The sequence below is a fragment of the Scyliorhinus torazame genome, chromosome 4 (assembly GCF_047496885.1).
Source record: "Scyliorhinus torazame isolate Kashiwa2021f chromosome 4, sScyTor2.1, whole genome shotgun sequence".
Taxonomy (NCBI): domain Eukaryota; kingdom Metazoa; phylum Chordata; class Chondrichthyes; order Carcharhiniformes; family Scyliorhinidae; genus Scyliorhinus; species Scyliorhinus torazame.
The window spans coordinates 350,032,588-350,052,328 of NC_092710.1; the positions used below are offsets into that span (position 1 = coordinate 350,032,588).

General features: G+C 50.6%; 1 protein-coding gene across 1 annotated transcript in view; it reads right to left on the reverse strand.

Moving 5' to 3' along the window:
- The window catches only part of LOC140411509 (dynein axonemal heavy chain 6-like), a 1,703,852-nt gene that overhangs the window by 1,263,386 nt on the left and 420,725 nt on the right, over positions 1-19,741 (reverse strand). The window contains exons 17-18 of the mRNA XM_072500595.1: positions 11,544-11,716; positions 9,736-10,083 (exon numbers count right to left, since the gene is read on the reverse strand). Coding sequence (XP_072356696.1) covers positions 9,736-10,083; positions 11,544-11,716 — 521 coding nt within the window. The remainder of the gene's footprint in view (positions 1-9,735; positions 10,084-11,543; positions 11,717-19,741) is intronic.

A 19,741-nucleotide genomic window follows, 5' to 3' on the forward strand; every position in this document is an offset into this window, starting at 1 on the left:
GAAATATTTATACTGTGGAGTGAGAATGAAAGATGAGTCATAGCCGCAGAAACCCAGGGAAACCGGGTGCTAATGGCCACAGAAACCAAGGGTAAAGAGTGCTAATGGCAGTCCCCAGAGAGAACAAAAGGTGAGCACAGTAAGAAGGCTTACAACACCAGGTTTAAGTCCAACATGTTTGTTTCAAACACTAGCTTTCGGAGCGCTGCTCCTTCCTCAGGTGAATGAAGAGGTATATTCCAGAAACATATATATAGACAAATTCAAAAATGCCAGACAATGCTTAGAATGCGAGCATTAGCAGGTGAGAAATCTTTACATGAGAAATCTTTACAGATCCAGAGATGGGGTAACCCCAGGTTAAAGAGGTGTGAATTGTGTCAAGCCAGGACAGTTGGTAGGATTTCGCAGGCCAGATGGTGGGGGATGAATGTAATGTGACATGAATCCCAGGTCCCGGTTGAGGCCGCACTCATGTGTGTGGAACTTGGCTATAAGTTTCTGCTCGGCGATTCTGCGTTGTCGCGGGTCCTGAAGGCCGCCTTGGAGAACGCTTACCCGGAGATCAGAGGCTGAATGCCTTTGACTGCTGAAGTGTTCCCCGACTGGAAGGGAACATTCCTGCCTGGTGATTGTCGCGAGATGTCCGTTCATTCGTTGTCACAGCGTCTGCATGGTCTCGCCAATGTACCACGCTTCGGGACATCCTTTCCTGCAGCGTATGAGGTATACAACGTTGGCCGAGTCGCACGAGTATGTACCGCGTACCTGGTGGGTGGTGTTCTCACGTGTAATGGTGGTATCCATGTCGATGATCTGGCACGTCTTGTAGAGATTGCTATGGCAGGGGTACGTGGTGTCGTGGTCACTGTTCTGAAGGCTGGGTAGTTTGCTGCAAACAATGGTTTGTTTGAGGTTGCGCAGTTGTTTGAAGGCAAGTAGTGGGGGTGTGGGGATGACCTTGGCAAGATGGTCATCTTCATCAATGACGTGTTGAAGGCTGCGAAGAAGATGTCGTAGTTTCTCCGCTGCGGGAAAGTACTGGACGACGAAGGGTACTCTGCCGGTTGAGTCCCATGTTTGTCTTCTGAGGAGGTTGGTGCGATTTTTTGCTGTGGCGCATTGGAACTGTCGAGCGATGAGTCGAGAGCCATGTCCCGTTCGTACGAGGGCATCTTTCAGCATCTGTAGATGTCTGTTACACTCCTCCTCGTCTGAGCAGATCCTGTGTAGACGGAGGGCTTGTCCATAGAGGATGGCTTCTTTAATGTGTTTAGGGTGGAAGCTGGAGAAGTGGAGCATCGTGAGGTTATCCGTGGGTTTGCGGTAAAGCGAAGTGCTGAGGTGACCGTCCTTGAGGGAGACGAGTGTGTCCAAGAATGCAACTGATTTTGGAGAGTAGTCCATGGTGAGTCTGATGGTTGGATGGAACTTATTAATGTCATCATGTAGTCGTTTCAGTGATTCTTCGCTGTGGGTCCAAAGGGAAAAAATGTCATCGATGTATCTGGTGTATAACGTCGGTTGAAGGTCCTGTGCGGTGAGTAGGTCCTGTTCAAACTTGTGCATGAAGATGTTGGCGTATTGGGGTGCGAATTTGGTTCTCATGGCTGTTCCGTGTGTCTGGATGAAGAACTTGTTGTCGAAGGTGAAGACGTTGTGATCCAGAATGAAGCGGATGAGTTGCAGAATTGCGTCTGGAGATTGGCAGTTGTTGGTGTTGAGTACTGAGGCTGTTGCAGCAATGCCATCGTCATGGGGGATGCTGGTATAGAGTGCCAAGACGTCCATTGTGACGAGGAATGTTCCTGGTTCAACTGGTCCATGGGTGCTGAGTTTCTGTAGGAAGTCCGTCGTGTCGCGACAGAAGCTGGGCGTACCTTGTACGATGGGTTTCAAGATGCTCTCGATGTAGCCAGAGAGGTTCTCACACAGGGTCCCATTGCCTGAAACGATAGGATGGCCTGGTGTGTTGGCCTTGTGTATTTTCGGGAGGCAGTAGAGACCTCCAATGCGGGGAATACGTGGGGTGAGAGCACGTAGGGTGCTCTGAAGGTCTGGATCCAAGGACCTGATCAGTCTGTTGAGTTGGCGGATGCGTTCCTTGGTTGGACCTGTGGGTAACTGTCTGTAGTGTTCCTGGTTGTTGAGTTGTCGGTATACTTCTTTGCAGCAGTCCGTTCTGTTCAGTATGACTCCTTTGTCAGCTGGTTTGATGACGATGTTGCGATTGGTCTTGAGAGCGCGGATGGCGTTGCGTTGTGCTTCGGTGACGTTCGGGGCTGTCTTGTGAATGCGACTGATGAATCTGGCATTGACGCAACTCCTGACTGCTTGAGCATACATGTCGAGTCTAGGGCAGCGGCCTTCCGGAGGGGACCAATTCGACTCTTTCCTCTTCGGTTGCCGCACCGCAGATCTCTCGGTTTGCTGTTCTGGTTCATTTGTAGTCTCCTTGGGTTTGCTGTTGGCCTCTTGGGATCTGTGGAAGAATTCCCAGAGCCTCATTCGCCTGATGAATTCCTCCGTGTCTGCTGCGAGACTGATGGGGTCCATTTTGGTGGTGGTGCAGAAATTGAGCCCTCTGCTGAGGACTTCAATTCCGTCTGGTTGAAGGGTGTAGTCCGACAAGTTGACAATAGATTTCCCTGTCTTGTTTTCTACTGTGGTACAGGGGGTGGCTGGGTTGTGCTGGTGGTGATGCTGAGTTTCTCAAGCTTCCTGTTCTTGGTAGGCATATAGGTGGCATAGTATCGTTGTCTCATCTGTTTGGTGGTGTTCCGCTGCTGGTCTGCTGCGTCCTGAGTGCAAGTTGAGAATATGGCACGGTAGCATGGTGGTTAGCACAATTGCTTCACAGCTCCAGGGTCCCAGGTTCAATTCCCCGCTGGGTCACTGTCTGTGCAGAGTTTGCACATTCTCCCCGTGTCTGCATGGGTTTCCTCCGGGTGCTCCGGTTTCCTCCCACAGTCCAAAGATGTGCAGGTTAGGTGGATTGGCCATGCTAAATTGCCCTTAGTGTCCAAAATTGCCCTTAGTGCTGGGTGCGGTTACTGGGTTATGGGGATGGGGTGGAGGTGTGGACTTGGGTAGGGTGCTCCTTCCAAGAGCCGGTGCAGACTCGATGGGCCGAATGGCCTCCTTCTGCACTGTAAATTCTATGATCTTGGTTTCCAGGTTGCGTCGTCTGCTGTACAGCTGGCATACGAGGTGGTTGAGGAGTGTGAGAGAGGTGCGACGGCAGAGTCTCTCAGCGTAGTCTGTGTTGTAGGTCGGCTTGAGTGGGTTTGTGATCTGGAGCCCTTTCGGGATCTTGTCTGCTTTCTTGTCTGGCTCACCAGGGGAAGGCAGCAGCAGCCAGGTTCATGGCACCATGGCTGGCTCTGCTGCGCAGCTGGGCAGGAAGACGAATGGCAGGGCTATAGTGATAGGGGACTCAATTGTAAGGGGAATAAACAGGCGGTTCTGCGGACGCAATCGAGACTCCAGGATGGTATGTTGCCTCCCTGGTGCAAGGGTCAAGGATGTCTCGGAGCGGTTGCAGGACATTCTGGGGGGGGGGGGTGAACAGCCAGGTGTCATGGTGCACATAGGCACCGACAATATAGGTAAAAAAAAGGAAAGAGGTCCTACAAGCTGAATTTAGGGAGTCAGGAGTTAAACTAAAAAGTAGGACCTCAAAGGTAGTAATCTCAGCATTGTTACCAGTGCCACGAGCTCGTCAGAGTAGGAATGTCAGGATAGATAGGATGAATGCGTGGCTCGAGAGATGGTGCAAGAGGGAGGGATTCAAATTCCTGGGACATTGGAACCGGTTCTGGGGGAGGTGGACCAGTACAAACCGGACGGTCTGCACCTGGGCAGGACTGGAACCGATGTCCTAGGGGAAGTGTTTGCTAGAGCTGTTGGGGAGAGTTTAAACTAATGTGGCAGGGGGATGGGAACCGATGCAGGAAGTTGGAAGGTAGTAAAACAGGGACAGAAACAAAAGGCAGTAAGGGGGAAAGTGTAAGGCAGAGAAGCCATAGTCAAAAATCAAAAAGGGCGACAGTACAAGGTACAATGACTGAGGGGAGATCAGTGAATAGGACCAGGAATACTAAAAGGAATAAAACGGGAAATGAAAACATTAATGGTAAGCGACGCGGCAGGTTGTTACATGAAGATATGGGTTCAACGACATAGAACATAGAACATAGGAAATACAGCACAGAACAGGCCCTTCGGCCCACGATGTTGTGCCGAACCTTTGTCCTAGATTAATCATAGATTATCATTGAATTTACAGTGCAGAAGGAGGCCATTCAGCCCCCTGAGTCTGCACCGGCTCTTGGAAAGAGTTAAGGTTAAGAGGAAATATAACTTAGGAGAGGTTACTGATCGAGGTGTTAAGATTCAGAACAGAGGTTAAAAAAGCCAACATAAGTGTACTTTACCTGACTGCTCGTAGTATTCAGAATAAGGTAAATGAGTTGATGGCGCAAATCATCGTGAATGACTATGATTTAGTGGCCATTACTGAAACATGGTTAAAGGATGGTCACGACTGAGAGTTAAATATCCGAGGGTATCAAACTATTCGGAAGGACAGAGTGGATGGTAAGGGAGGTGGTGTAGCTCTGTTATTTAAGGATGACATCCGGGCAACAGTAAGGGATGACATTGGTGCTATGGAGGATAAGGTTGAATCCATTTGGGTGGAAATCAGGAATAGTAAGGCGAAAAAGTCACTGATAGGAGTAGTCTATAGGCCACCAAATAGTAACATTATGGTGGGGCAGGCAATAAACAAAGAAATAACGGATGCATGTAGAAATGGTACAGCAGTTATCATGGGGGATTTTAATCTATATGTTTGATTGGTTTAACCAGGTCGGTCAAGGCAGCCTTGAGGAGGAGTTTATAGAATGTATCCGCGATAGTTTCCTAGGACAGTATGTAATGGAACCTACGAGGGAACAAGCGGTCCTAGATCTGGTCCTGTGTAATGAGACAGGATTGATTCAGGATCTCATAGTTAGGGATCCTCTCGGAAGGAGCGATCACAATATGGTGGAATTTAAAATACAGATGGAGGGTGAGAAGGTAAAATCAAGCACTAGTGTTTTGTGCTTAAACAAAGGAGATTACAATGGGATGAGAGAAGAACTAGCTAAGGTAGACTGGGAGCAAAGACTTTATGGTGAAACAGTTGAGGACCAGTGGAGAACCTTCCAAATGATTTTTCATAGTGCTCAGCAAAGGTTTATACCAACAAAAAGGAAGGACGGTAAAAAGAGGGAAAATCGACCGTGGATATCTAAGGAAATAAGGGAGAGTATCAAATTGAAGGAAAAAACATACAAAGTAGCAAAGATCAGTGGGAGACTAGAGAACTGGGAAGTCTTTAGGGGGCAGCAGAAAGCTCCTAAAAAAGCTATAAAGAAGAGTAAGATAGATTATGAGAGTAAACTTGCTCAGAATATAAAAACAGATAGTAAAAATGCTGCAATTGTATAAGGTGTTAGTGAGGCCACACCTGGAGTATTGTGTTCAGTTTTGGTCTCCTTACTTGAGAAAGGACGTACTGGCACTGGAGGGTGTGCACAGGAGATTCACTAGGTTAATTCCAGAGCTGAAGGGGTTGGATTACGAGCAGAGGTTGAGTAGACTGGGACTGTACTCGTTGGAATTTAGAAGGATGAGGGGGGATCTTATAGAAACATATAAGATTATGAAGGGAATAGATAGGATAGATGCAGGCAGGTTGTTTCCACTGGCGGGTGAAAGCAGAACTAGGGGCATAGCCTCAAAATAAGGGGAAGTAGATTTAGGACTGAGTTTAGGAGGAACTTCTTCACCCAAAGGGTTGTGAATCTATGGAATTCCTTGCCCAGTGAAGCAGTAGAGGCTCCTTCATTAAATGTTTTTAAGATAAAGATAGATCGTTTTTTGAAGAATAAAGGGATTAAGGGTTATGGTGTTTGGGCCGGAAAGTGGAGCTGAGTCCACAAAAGATCAGCCATGATCTCATTGAATGGCGGACAGGCTCAAGGGGCCAGATGGCCTACTCCTGCTCCTAGTTCTTATGTTCTTATGTTCTTGCATCTTTGTAGAAACTTAATGTCAGTGTTTATATTCGCGATCTTCCTGGAGATCCTCTCCACTTTGAGCCGGCAGTTTGCGGTGTTGATGGTAGCCATGATGTGGAGATCCGAAAGTTAGTGTTTGAAACAAACATGTTGGACTTTAAACTGGTGTTGTAAGACTTCTTACTGTGCTCACCCCAGTCCAACGCCGGCATCTCCACATCAGAAAAAAAGGTGTGAGAGGCCGAACAGCAGAGAAACTAACATCGCTTTGACAAAGAGTCATTGGAATCGAAACGTTAGCTCTTTTCTCTCCCTACGGATGCAGTCAGACCTGCTAAGATTTTCCAGCATTTTCTCTTTTGTTTTGGAAACAAAATTGACTTAACGGCAGAAGACAAAGGGTGATTGTAGAGGGTTGTTTTTCAAACTAGAGGTGACCAGCGATGTGCCTCAGGGATCAGAGTTGGGTCCACTGATATTTGTTATTTATATTAATGATTTGGATCAGAATGTAGGAGGCATGGTTAGTAAGTTTGCAGGTGACACCAAGATTGGTGGTATAGTGGATAGTGAAGAAGGTTATCTAGGATTGCAACGGGATCTTGACCAATAGGGCCAGTGGGCCGATGACTGGCAGATTTAATTTGGATAAATGTGAGGTGATGCATTTTGTTAGATCGAATCAAGGCAGTGCCTATTCAGTTAATGGTAGGGAGTTGGGGAGAGTTAAAGAACAAAGAGATCGAGGAATACAGGTTCATAGCTGCTTGAAGGTGGAGTCGCAGGTGGACAGGGTGGTGAGGAAGGCTTTCGGCATGTTTGGTTTCATTGGTCAGAATATTGTGGGTGGTGAGTGTCTGGAACGAGCTGCCAGAGGAAGTAGTAGAGGCGGGTACAATTTTGTCTTTTAAAAAGCATTTTGACAGTTATATGGGAAAAATGGTTATAGAGGGTTATGGGCCAAATGCGGGCAATTGGGACTAGCTTAGTGGTAAAATGCAGCATGGACAAGTTGGGCCGAAGGGCCTGTTGCCATGCTGTAAACCTCTATGACTCTATCGTGCATACTAAAAATGGGCTGCTACTTTCAGTCCTAAAATGTGCCCAGTCTAATAATAATCTTTATTAGCGTCACAAGTAGGCTTACATTAAATTGCTGTGAAAGTCCCCCGTGTCGCCACTCTGTTCGGGTACACTGAGGTGAGTTCAGAATGTACAATTCGCCCAACAGCACGTCTTTAGGAACTTGTGGGAGGAAACTTAACCTTTTTGGACACTAAGGGCAATTTAGCATGGACAATCCACCGAACCCGCACATCTTTGGACTGTGGGAGGAAACCGGAGCATTCGGAAGAAACCCACGCAGACACGGGGAGAATGTGCAAACTCCACACAGACAGTGACCAAAGTCAGGAATCAAACCCGGTACCCTGGAGCTGTGAAGCAGCAGTACTAACCACTTCAAATTAGCCTGAAAGGGTAAAGTATCTCAAACCTTTTTTTTTCTAAATTTAGAGTGCCCAATTCATTTTTTCCAATTAAGGGGCAATTTAGCGTGGCCAATCCACCTACCCTGCACATCTTTGGGTTGTAGGGACGAAACCCTGCAAACATGGGAGAATGTGCAAACTCCACACGGGCAGTGACCCGGAGCCCGGATCGAACCTGGGACCTCGGCGCCGTGGGACAGCAGTGCTAACCCACTGCGCCACCGTGCTACCCCAGGTACCTCAAAACTTTGAGCGGCAGGTGAAGCTCACTGTTTTCTGCTGCTATTATGCAGCAGCAACATGAGCGGTGTTCACCACGAACAGGATGCTGCCATCAAGCCAAAAAGGCATACGGCCTAACGCACAATGAGCAATGTGGTATGTGAATTTCAGCCGGTTCAATGCCAGATATGCAGGCCATACGTCCCAATGTCTGGTGGATCATATTAAACAGCATGTCCTTTTGACTATTCACAATCGGCAGAGTACTGACCATACTCAACCAACCGCTGCTTGCAAAACTCAGAACATGGGCAGAGATTCTCTGGCTTCCCCTTTATGTGTTTCTTGGCAGCAGGAGGTGGCCCGCCATTGCCTGGCAGTGGGATCTTCTGGCACTGCTCCTAACAATGGGATTTTCCAGTGAATACACCGAATGCCGCCGGGAAACCCGTGCCGTAGGCGCGTTGGCACAGGACCGGCATGAACAGTCGGATGATCTCGCTGTGTCTAACGATAAATGTGATTCTGTGATTGAGCAGCAATTGCTGAATAATCCTGAATATGTCAACAACCAACAATAATAAATCTTCAAAGAAGCGACAGATATTCACAGGCAGGTAAAAGAGTATTTTGCATCTTTTTTGAATTAAACAAAAACAATCACCCTTGTCGTGTTGTTCACCCTGGGGTAACACGGATTGCACACAATGCAATTAACTGATCAAATATACACCAAACGAAGGCATTGGTTCAATAAAAGATTTATTGAACTCTAGCAACAAAACACACAGCTGCCTGTGGGTTGGTCTCTCCTACCCTAAGTAAACTAAAGCTAACTATCGAGACCAGGCTAGCTCTGATCCACGTGTTGGAGGTGTTGAATGATTTGTACACCCTGACTATCACTATAGCTATCACCAGTGGCAAGAGGCAGAGCGCTGATGCCTCGTGTGTTTTATTGGTGTAAGTCCCCCTCTGGTGTCCTGTCTTGTGATTGGTCGTTTTCTGTTCTGTACATTGATTGGCTCACCTGGGTGTCTGTCACTGCCTGCTTTTACCTCATGATGTGCATGGGTGCATATTATGACAACCCTCTTTCTGCAATCTTTTGAAGTGTATCATCTCCTCATTCAACTGCTCCACAATTAATTATTTGAATTCAATCTGATTTCTGTCTTTGCCATAACAACTGGTCTAATCAATTGTTCACCTTGGTATTTATCCTTCCCGAAAGGACATTAGTCCTTTAGTGAACAAGATGGGTTTTAACCATAATCAACAATGGTTTTGTGGTCATCATTACACTTTTAATTCCAGATTTTCATTGAACTCACATTCCATGGTGGGACTCAAACCCAGGTTGCCACATCATTTCCCTGGGTCTCTGGATTACTAGTCCAGTGAGAATACCACGACTCCCCTGTCTCCCCAATATAATCATCTACCGTCATATCTGCTGACAATATCAAGTTCTACCTCTTCAATCCCTTTCCTGTTTGCTACCCACCCCATAATCATAGGCAAATACTCCAGTGCTGACAGCACCACTAGGAGTGGTGACCACTGCATGAACTGTGGGAGGTCCAAGGATGAAGATCATCACTGAAGCCCTCCATGTGCAGGTGAGTGGGATGGCATGGTCAGCGCCTGTCAGGGCACTCTCTGCGAGGGGAAGGGAGGTCTCCCCCAGCCCCCATCCCCAGACCCAGTTATTACCATTGGCAGCTCCCTCCACTGGAAACTGAATGCCCGTTAAGGGAGAACCCCAGACCAGGCCCACCAGGGTTCACCTCACAGTTTTCCAACATGGAGTGGGAACTACCTTTCCCCTCCCTCCTACCCACTCCACCCCAGGGTAAGTATTAAAGAGCGATTGGCCAACACCCCACTGAGAATCAGCAACAACAGGAATATGAATAAATAGTAAAAGGGGTAAATGAGACGAAACTCACAGCCATCAGCCGAAAATTCTTCTTGTGGGCAATATTCATCATTTGGGCATGCAATGCATTGACTACTGCTTCCAAATAGGGCAAGCAATTCATCTGGAACTGTTGGCTGAGCACCTTTATCATGCGTACACGTCTCTCCACCGTCATGTTTCTTATGTCCATTATGTGCTCAGTGTACACGTCCAATATGATCCGGAATTCTTGCGGTGTCCACTCATGCAGCTTCATAGCCACCTCAAGGTCCAGATCCATGGCTTGGTCCACCATGGCACAGAACTGCTCGAATGTTCGACTGTATTGTTTTACGTGCACCATGGCCATACTTATCAAGTTCAGCAACTTAGCAAGCTGGAGGTCACGGACAAAAAGGTTACAGCAATAAACATAAGAACATAACAACATAAGAACTAGGAGCAGGAGTAGGCTATCTGGCCCCTCGAGCCTGCTCCGCCATTCAATGAAATCCTGGCTGATCTTTTGTGGACTCAGCTCCACTTTCCCGCCCGAACATCATAACCCTTTATTCTTCAAAAATCTATCTATCTTTATCTTGAAAACATTTAATGAAGGAGCCTCTACTGCTTCACTGGGCAAGGAATTCCATAAGAATTCCATAGATTCACAACTCTTTGGGTGAAGAAGTCCCCTTATTTTGAGGCCAAGCCACCTAGTTCTTCTTTCACCCGCCAGTGGAAACAACCTCCCCATATCTATCCTATCTATTCCCTTCATAATTTTATATGTTTCTATAAGATCCCCCCGCATCCTTCTAAATTCCAATGAGTACAGTCCCAGTCTAGTCAACCTCTCCTCGTAATCCAACCCCCTCAACTCTGGGATTAACCTAGTGAATCTCCTCTGCACACCCTCCAGCGCCTGTACATCCTTTCTCAGCTAAGGAGACCAAAACTGAACACAATACTCCAGGTGTGTCCTCCCTAACGCCTTATACAGTTGCAGCATAACCTCCTTAGTCTTAAACAATCGATGTTTGTATAAATAAGAGAGCATGAGAGATGGAGCGGCAAACTTGAGAGAAAGACAAAGACGGAAGCAAGAGAAGACAAGAGAGACAACTGTAGAGAGAAAGAGAGAGAGAGAGAGAGAGGGGCACAGGCACAGACGGGTGGTATTTCATTCAGGCAAAGGAGGGTCTTGCTCATGTCTGGAGACTTGGTGAAAGTTTCACATCGCCTCCTTTCAGGGAGTCCTGGCGTATTAAGTGCTGATTAGACACCTAATCCAGTGGCAGATCATCCCCGGGAACAAGAGCCCCAGCATCTCTCCGAGAGCTGCCAATCAATTATAGCAGTCAAAGGGATGAATTTCCTAATTATTGTGTCACTATTGTGTCACCACCTCTGGTGGGTCTGTTCTGCCAGTGAGACAGGGAAAACCTGGGAATAGTGACAGAGGTGTTTGGGACACTAGCTGTAAGTTATGATTCATAGGGTATGATTATTTATTTGTGCGACTATGTGAATGCTGTTCCTTGACTTGTCTGAAACATCTCTCCAATCTTGGCCCAAGTCTTCAGATGTTAATGAGAGTGCAGAACCAGTTTAGTTCAGGTAAATAGCATAGATGTATTTAAGGGGAAGGTATGTAACTAAATGAGAGACAAAAGAAAAGAAAGATATGCTGACAGGGTAAGATGAAGAACGACAGGAAGAGACTCATATGGAACATACACACAGGCATAGACTAGTACAACCAATTTTAAAAACCTATTCACAAAACATAAATACCACAAAATCAACTGACTAAATCACTCAGAAAGTTTCCAGAGCCAAAACAGGCCGACCTACTTGATTCTGATAGAGTGGATCTTGACCAAACAGTATGTCGGGGTTGATCAACAGCTTCTTCTTCTTTGACCTCTTTGTTTCCAGTTCCCGATCATCACAGAGCTTCAGTTCATACACAGACCGGGAGTTAAACATGGACAAGCGAGGCTCATCGACAAAGGCAACCAGTTTGGCTAAAATGATAACAGTAGACAGGGGAATAGTTGGGTTTAATAAAGAATGAGTTATTACATAGTTGAACAAAATGATCCCTTGATTAAATACTCTTTGATCACTAATATTCAACTTGTCTCGTCAAAATCACACTTCATATATAACAAGTCTTCCCTTTAAGATATTCCTGGTAAATTGTGTTTCTACTGGATTGGGTAGCCCCCACTTTCCTCACCTATGTTGCCAATCCTCAGATGCAAGCTCTGCCAGTGCTCACTGGCAGACTGCTCCAACCTTTACATGTACTCTCTCCTGACAGCAAAAGAACAACAGGCACCTAGAGCAGATGGAAACCCCAAAATATGGTGGAGAAGCACTGTTGACACAAATACATGACCACATTTCCCTTGTCTGGAAGGAGGAGAACATGCTAGGAGATCTCACAGATGTTGTTATCATGACCATCTTCAAAAAAGGTTCTACTGCAGTAAGAACAGAGGAATTTCCCTCCTGTCAGCCACAGGGAAGGTCATCGCAAGTCCTCCTTAATCACCTTCTCCCTGTGACAAGTTGCAATGTGGATTCAGCACACCAAGGGGCACAATGGACATGATATTCAATGCACAACGCAGGGAACAGCACCAACCTTTGTAAATTACCTTCTCTGGCCTCACAAAGGCCTTTGACACTATCAGCCGCAAGGGATTAGGGAGCGTTTCGGCTGCCCCCAAGAGTATGTCACCATTCTCTGCCTGCTCCACGATGACATGCAAACTGTGACCCACAACAGACCCAATTCACATTTGAGCTGGTGTCTCGATCTTCTTTGTTGCAATGTTCCTTTTCACTATCAGCAAGCTCCCCGCTGGAGTGGAGCAAAACTACAGAACAAACAGGAATCTGTTCAATCTCCTGCAGGCCTAATCCAAGGTCATCCCATCCTCTGTCATTGAACTACAGTATGCAGACAATGTTTGCATCTGCACACACCTGGAGGCCATGTTCCAAACCATCATCAACAATTTCACTAAGGTATGAGAGACCATGGAGCTAACATTAAACTTCCCTAAGCAAAGGTCCTCTAGAAACCTGCCCTCACCACACAGCACAGTCCCTCATTTATCAAAATCCATAACGAGACCTGGGACAACGTGGACAACTTTTCATACCTTAGGAGCCGACTGTCAACAAGGGCAGAGATCTGCCTTCAGTGTGCCAGTGCAGTTTTCAATCACCTGAGGAAGATAGTGTGTGAAGACCAGTACCACAGACCCATGGTCTAGAGAGCATTGTAAAAGTCAACTATTTCCTAACACACCTGATAGGTAAAATATAGCAATTTAGGATAAATATTAAGCCCCAGTTTTACCCATTTTAAATTAAGGATTTCAACACTCTCATAACCTCAGGTCATCTCAAAACATACAGCTTACGAAACAGCATAACACAGCATAATTCACTTTGCTAAGTTCCATTATTCTAGCAAGACAGTACAACAGAAAAACAACAGGAACACAAAAAGAACCTGATACATGCAAAAGCAGTAGAGATTAAAACAAACACTTTTACTGAAGTAATGAATACATTTTTCAAGACAGTGTCCAAGGACAGGGCAGGTTCTATAGCAACAGCATAGCAACAACACAGTAACATGAAGGCTCTATTGTTATAACAGCTAAGTCAGCAAAAGACCAGTTGAAACTGGTCTTGATAACAGCACAATATCGCATTCCTTAACATACACAAGTATGTAGACACAAAACAATTAAAACTAATGTTGCATATTAAAGATGGACGGCTTGCTGTCAAATCAGATGTGTTTGTGACTAACCCAAATCAATTAGGATTATATTGGGTAAAGACAGATATGATACGATATAACTGTGACGTTTCGGTCGGCCATTTTTAGCTGGAGCTGGATCATTAGCTGGATTTCTCTCTCTCTCTCTTTCATGAATCATCTATACTTTGATCTGAACTATTCACTGTCTCCCTGTCTTCATATTTCATTTTCAGACTTTGACTTCATAGGTATTGCGAGCTGTTTGCCTAAGCAAGAAAATCATTTCTGTGATTTTTTGAAAGTTTTCAATTGTCTACAGATTGCCTTTTGAATGACTTTCAATTGTAATCAATAGAAGACAAATAAAACAATTCCTATTTGCACCTGAGAAGTTTTAACTTAAATTTCTACTGAGTTCTAGTAATCGCAAAGTGCAGCTGAAACCGCATGGTAGATCTATCAAGCATGAGTGATACCCACCCTCCTAAATGGTTCAGAGACATGGACTATGTACAACAGGCACCATGAACCCTGGAGATGTGCCACCAATGTCGCCACAGGACCCTAAAAATCTATTGGCAGGATAGGCACACCAACATCAGTTCTCTTGTTCAGGCCAACATCCTCAGCATTGAAGGACTGACCACACCCGAACATCCACATTCATGACATGAGACACTTGAAACAAGCTCTCTACTTGGTACTTCAACATGGCAAGTGAGCTATGGAGGGCAGAGGAAACATTTCAAGGAAACCCACAAAGCCTCTACCGACATTTGGGAATCCCTGTCCCAAGACTGCCCAAAGTGGAGGAAAACACTGGAGCACAGGAGCTGAACACCCCGGGTTTCATGGCCAAAAGCAAGCTGAAGCCAAGCGTCAGCAGCAAAAGGAACATGTGGGCACCCACTCACCTGTTCCTCCAACCATCCTCTGCCCCACATGTGACAGGGACTGCAGGTTGCACATTGGACTCCTCAGTCACTTGATAACTCATTTTTAGTGTGGAAGTTAGTCATGCTTGAATGCAAGAGACTGGCTAAGAAGAAGCTCCAATTTTCACACACACTCTCTTCCCAGCACGAGTCATTGCGGAGTTCAACTGCCTTTGAAAAATTCCAATGGCATCTAATTCAATCACCCTTTCAAGGAGTGCATTTCAGATCATAACAACCCTGTGTGGAAAATTTACCCTTGAGTTCAGCGTAGTTTTATGACCTCTAGTTATGAATTTTCTTGCCAGGGGAAACTATTTCTCTCTTCTGCTCCCTCAAACTTTGAAAAACCACTCTCAGTTCCTGCCTGACCTTCCCTGCCCTTAATAAAAAAAACAGTTCCAGCCTCTACAATCTCTCTACATAATTGACATCTCGCATCACCGATTAAACTTCTCCAAGGCCTTGTGTTAACAATAGGGAAAATTAAGATTAAAAATTTAAATTGGGATAAAATAAAAAGGGGAATTGATAAGGAAAACTGTCTGAAGGGACTTTGATATGCAAATTAACATACCAGTGATAAAAGCAAGTATTTACCTATGCGACTAGAGGAAAACAATGGGGTATGGAGATGACTTCAAAGTGGTGAGAAAAGGAAATTGACACTTAAATGCTAAAAGCCAGATCCACAGGATGGATAGTATCAAAGGGAAGGAATGATACACCCATAGCACAATAACTGGAGAAATAACACAGCAGCAGCTCCCATCACATCCACACTCAGCTGCAGAAACAGTCTCCCAAAAACAGGTTCATGCTAAAAGAGCAGCCGGTTAAGATCCAAAACTTGAACAGAGAATATTCCGCCTTCGCTCAAACTGATGACGTTTTCCCAAAGGTAGACAAATAACCTGTGCATGGTAATTATCTGCTGGATTTAGCTCATAGAGTTATATAATATTGGATGCTGTTTGGGAACAAGGGGCATAGAGTTCATGAAACGTAGGTAGTTTGGAAGAAAGGGGTAACTTTGTGTAATATTGTGTGTGTATAGCCATCAGTGGAGTGAAATGCACTGTTACAGTGTATTATAGACCAGTGTTTTTCAAACTTCTTTTTCGGGGACCCATTTTTACCAACCGGCCAACTTTAGGACCCACGCCGCCCAACCTTTAGGACCCACGCTGTCGGACCTTCAGGACCCACATTGGCCGACCTTCAGGACCAAGCCGCCCGACCTTCAGGAACCACGCCGGCCGACCTTCAGGACCCACGCCGGCCGACCTTCAGGACCCACGCCGCCCGACCTTCAGGCCCCACGCCGCCCGACCTTCAGGACCCACGTTGGCCAACCTTCAGGACCCACGTTGGCCGACCTTCAGGACCCTCGCCGCCCGACCTTCAGGAACCACGCCGGACGACCTTTAGGACCCACGCCGCCCGACCTTCAGGACCCACGTTGGCCGACCTTCAGGACCCATGCCACCCGACCTTCAGGACCCACGCCGGACGACCATTAGGACCCACGTTGGCCGACCTTCAGGACCCATGCCACCCGACCTTCAGGACGCACGCCGCCCGACCTTCAGGACCGACGTTGGCCGACCTTCAGGACCCATGCCACCCGACCTTCAGGAACCACGCCGGACGACCTTTAGGACCCACGCCGCCCGACCTTCAGGAACCACGCCGGCCGACCTTCAGGACCCACGCCGCCCGACCTTCAGGACCCACGGCGGACGACCTTTAGGACCCACGCCGCCCGACCTTCAGGACCCACGTTGGCCGACCTTCAGGACCCATGCCACCCGACCTTCAGGACCCACGTTGGCCGACCTTCAGGACCCACGCCGGCCGACCTTCAGGACCCACGTTGGCCGACCTTCAGGACCCACGCCGCCCGACCTTCAGGATCCACGCCGGCCGACCTTCAGGACCCACGCCGCCCGACCTTCAGGCCCCACGCCGCCCGACCTTCAGGACCCACGCCGGCCGACCTTTAGGACCCACGTTGGCCAACCTTCAGGACCCACGTTGGCCGACCTTCAGGACCCACGCCGCCCGACCTTCAGGAACCACGCCGGCCGACCTTCAGGACCCACGCCGGCCGACCTTCAGGACCCACGCCAGCCGACCTTCAGGACCCATGCCGGCCGATCTTCAGGACCCACGCCGCCCGACCTTCAGGACCCACGCCGGCCGACCTTTAGGACCCACGCCGGCCGACCTTCAGGACCCACGCCGGCCGACCTTCAGGACCCACGCCAGCCGACCTTCAGGACCCATGCCGGCCGACCTTCAGGACCCACGTTGGCCGACCTTCAGGACCCACGCCGCCCGACCTTCAGGACCCATGCCGGCCGACCTTCAGGAACCACGCCGCCCGACCTTCAGGACCTACGCCGGCCGACCTTTAGGACCCACGCCGCCCGACCTTCAGGACCCACGTTGGCCGACCTTCAGGACCCATGCCACCCGACCTTCAGGACCCACGCCGCCCGACCTTCAGGACCCACGCCGGCCGACCTTTAGGACCCACGCCGGCCGACCTTCAGGACCCACGCCGCCTGACCTTCAGGACCCACGCCGGCCGACCTTTAGGACCCACGCCGGCCGACCTTCAGGATCCACGCCACACGACCTTTAGGACCCACGCCGGCCGACCTTGAGGACCCACGCCGCCCGACCTTTAGGACACACGCCGGCCGACCTTGAGGACCCACGCCACCCGACCTTTAGGACCCACGCCGGCCGACCTTGAGGACCCATGCCGGCCGACCTTCAGGACACACGCCGACCGACCTTCAGGACCCACGCCGGCCGACCTTCAGGACCCACGCCGGCCGACCTTGAGGACCCGCGCCACCCGACCTTCAGGACCCACGCCGGCCGACCTTCAGGACCCACGCCGGCCGACCTTCAGGACCCACGGCAGCCGACCTTCAGGACCCATGCCGGCCGACCTTCGGGACCCACGCCGCCCGAACTTCAGTACCCACGCCGGCCGACCTTCAGGACCCACGCCGGCCGATCTTCGGGACCCACGCCGGCCGACCATCAGAACCCACGCCGCCTGACCTTCAGGACCCACGCCACCCGACCTTCAGAACCCAGGCCGGCCGACCTTCAGGACCCACGCCGCCCGACCTTCAGGACCCACGCCGCCTGACCTTCAGGACCCACGCCGCCTGACCTTCAGGACCCACGCCGGCCAACCTTCAGGACCCACGCCGGCCGACCTTTAGGACCCACGCCGGCCAACCTTCAGGACCCACGCCGGCCGACCTTCAGGACCCACGCCGGCCGACCTTCAGGACCCACGCCAGCCGACCTTTGGGACCCACGTCAGCCGACCTTCAGGACCCACGCCAGCCGACCTTCAGGACCCATGCCAGCCGACCTTCAGGACCCACGCCAGCCGACCTTCAGGACCCATGCCGGCCGACCTTCAGGACCCACGCCGCCCGACCTTCAGGACCCACGCCGGCCGACCTTCAGGACCCACGCCGGCCGACCTTTAGGACCCACGCCGGCCGACCTTTAGGACCCACGCCAGCCGACCTTTAGGACCCACGCCGGCCGACCTTCATGAACCACGCCAGCCGACCTTTAGGACCCACGCCGCCCGACCTTCAGGACCCTCGCCGGCCGACCTTCAGGACCCACGCCAGCCGACCTTTAGGACCCACGCCGGCCGACCTTTAGGACCCACGCCGGCCGACCTTCAAGACCCACGCCGGCCGACCTTCAGGACCCACGCCGCCCGACCTTCAGGACCCACGCCGGCCGACCTTCATGAACCACGCCAGCCGACCTTTAGGACCCACGCCGCCCGACCTTCAGGACCCACGCCGGCCGACCTTCAGGATCCACGCCACCCGACCTTTAGGACCCACGCCGCCCGACCTTTAGGACCCACGCCGGCTGACCTTCAGGACCCACGCTGCCCGACCTTTAGGACCCACGCCGGCCAACCTTCGCGACCCGCGCCGGCCGAACATCAGGACCCATGCCGGCCGACCTTCGCGACCCGCGCCGCCCGAACTTCAGGACCCACGCCGGCCGACCTTCGCGACCCACGCCGCCCGACCTTTAGGACCCACGCCGGCCGACCTTCGCGACCCGCACCGGCCGAACTTCAGGACACATGCCACCCGACCTTTAGGACCCACGGTGGCCGACCTTCAGGATCCACGCCACCCGACCTTCAGGAACCCACACCGGCCGACCTTCAGGATCCACGCCACCCGACCTTCAGGACCCATGCCAGCCGACCTTTAGGACCCACGCCAGCCGACCTTCAGGAACCACGCCAGCCGACCTTTAGGACCCACGCCACCCGAACTTCAGGAACCACGCCAGCCGACCTTTAGGACCCACGCCGGCCGACCTTCAGGAACCACGCCGCCCGACCTTCAGGACCCACGCCACCCGACCTTTAGGACCCACGGTGGCCGACCTTCAGGATCCACGCCACCCGACCTTCAGGACCCACGCCACCCGACCTTTAGGACCCACGCCGCCCGACCTTTAGGACCCACGCCACCCGACCTTTAGGACCCACGCCACCCGACCTTTAGGACCCACGCCGGCCGACCTTTAGGACCCACGCCGCCCGACCTTCAGGACCCACGCCGCCCGACCTTCAGGACCCACGCCGGCCGTCCTTCAGGACCCACGCCGGCCGACATTCAGGACCCACGCCGGCCGACCTTCAGGACCCACTCCGGCCGACCTTCAGGACCCACGCCGGCCGACCATCAGGACCCACGTTGGCCGACCTTCAGGACCCACGCCGGCCGACCATCAGGACCCACGTTGGCCGACCTTCAGGACCTACGTTGGCCGACCTTCAGGACCCACGTTGGCCGACTTTCAGGACCCACACCTCCCGACCTTCAGGACCCACGCCGGCCGACCTTAAGGACCCACGCCGGCCGACCTTCAGGGCCCACGCCGCCCGACCTTTAGGACCCACGCCGCCCGACCTTTAGGACCCACGCTGGCTGACCTTCAGGACCCACGCTGCCCGACTTTTAGGACCCACGCCGGCCGACCTTCGCGACCCGCGCCGGCCGAACATCAGGACCCATGCCGGCCGACCTTCGCGACCCGCGCCGGCCGAACTTCAGGACCCACGCCGGCCGACCTACAGGACCCACGCCGGCCGACCTTAGGACACATGCCGGCTGACCTTCAGGACCCACGCTGCCCGACCTTTAGGACCCACGCCAGCCGAGCTTCAGGACCCATACCACCCGACCTTCGGGACCCACGCCGCCCGACCTTCAGGACCCATGCCGCCCGACCTTTAGGACCCACGC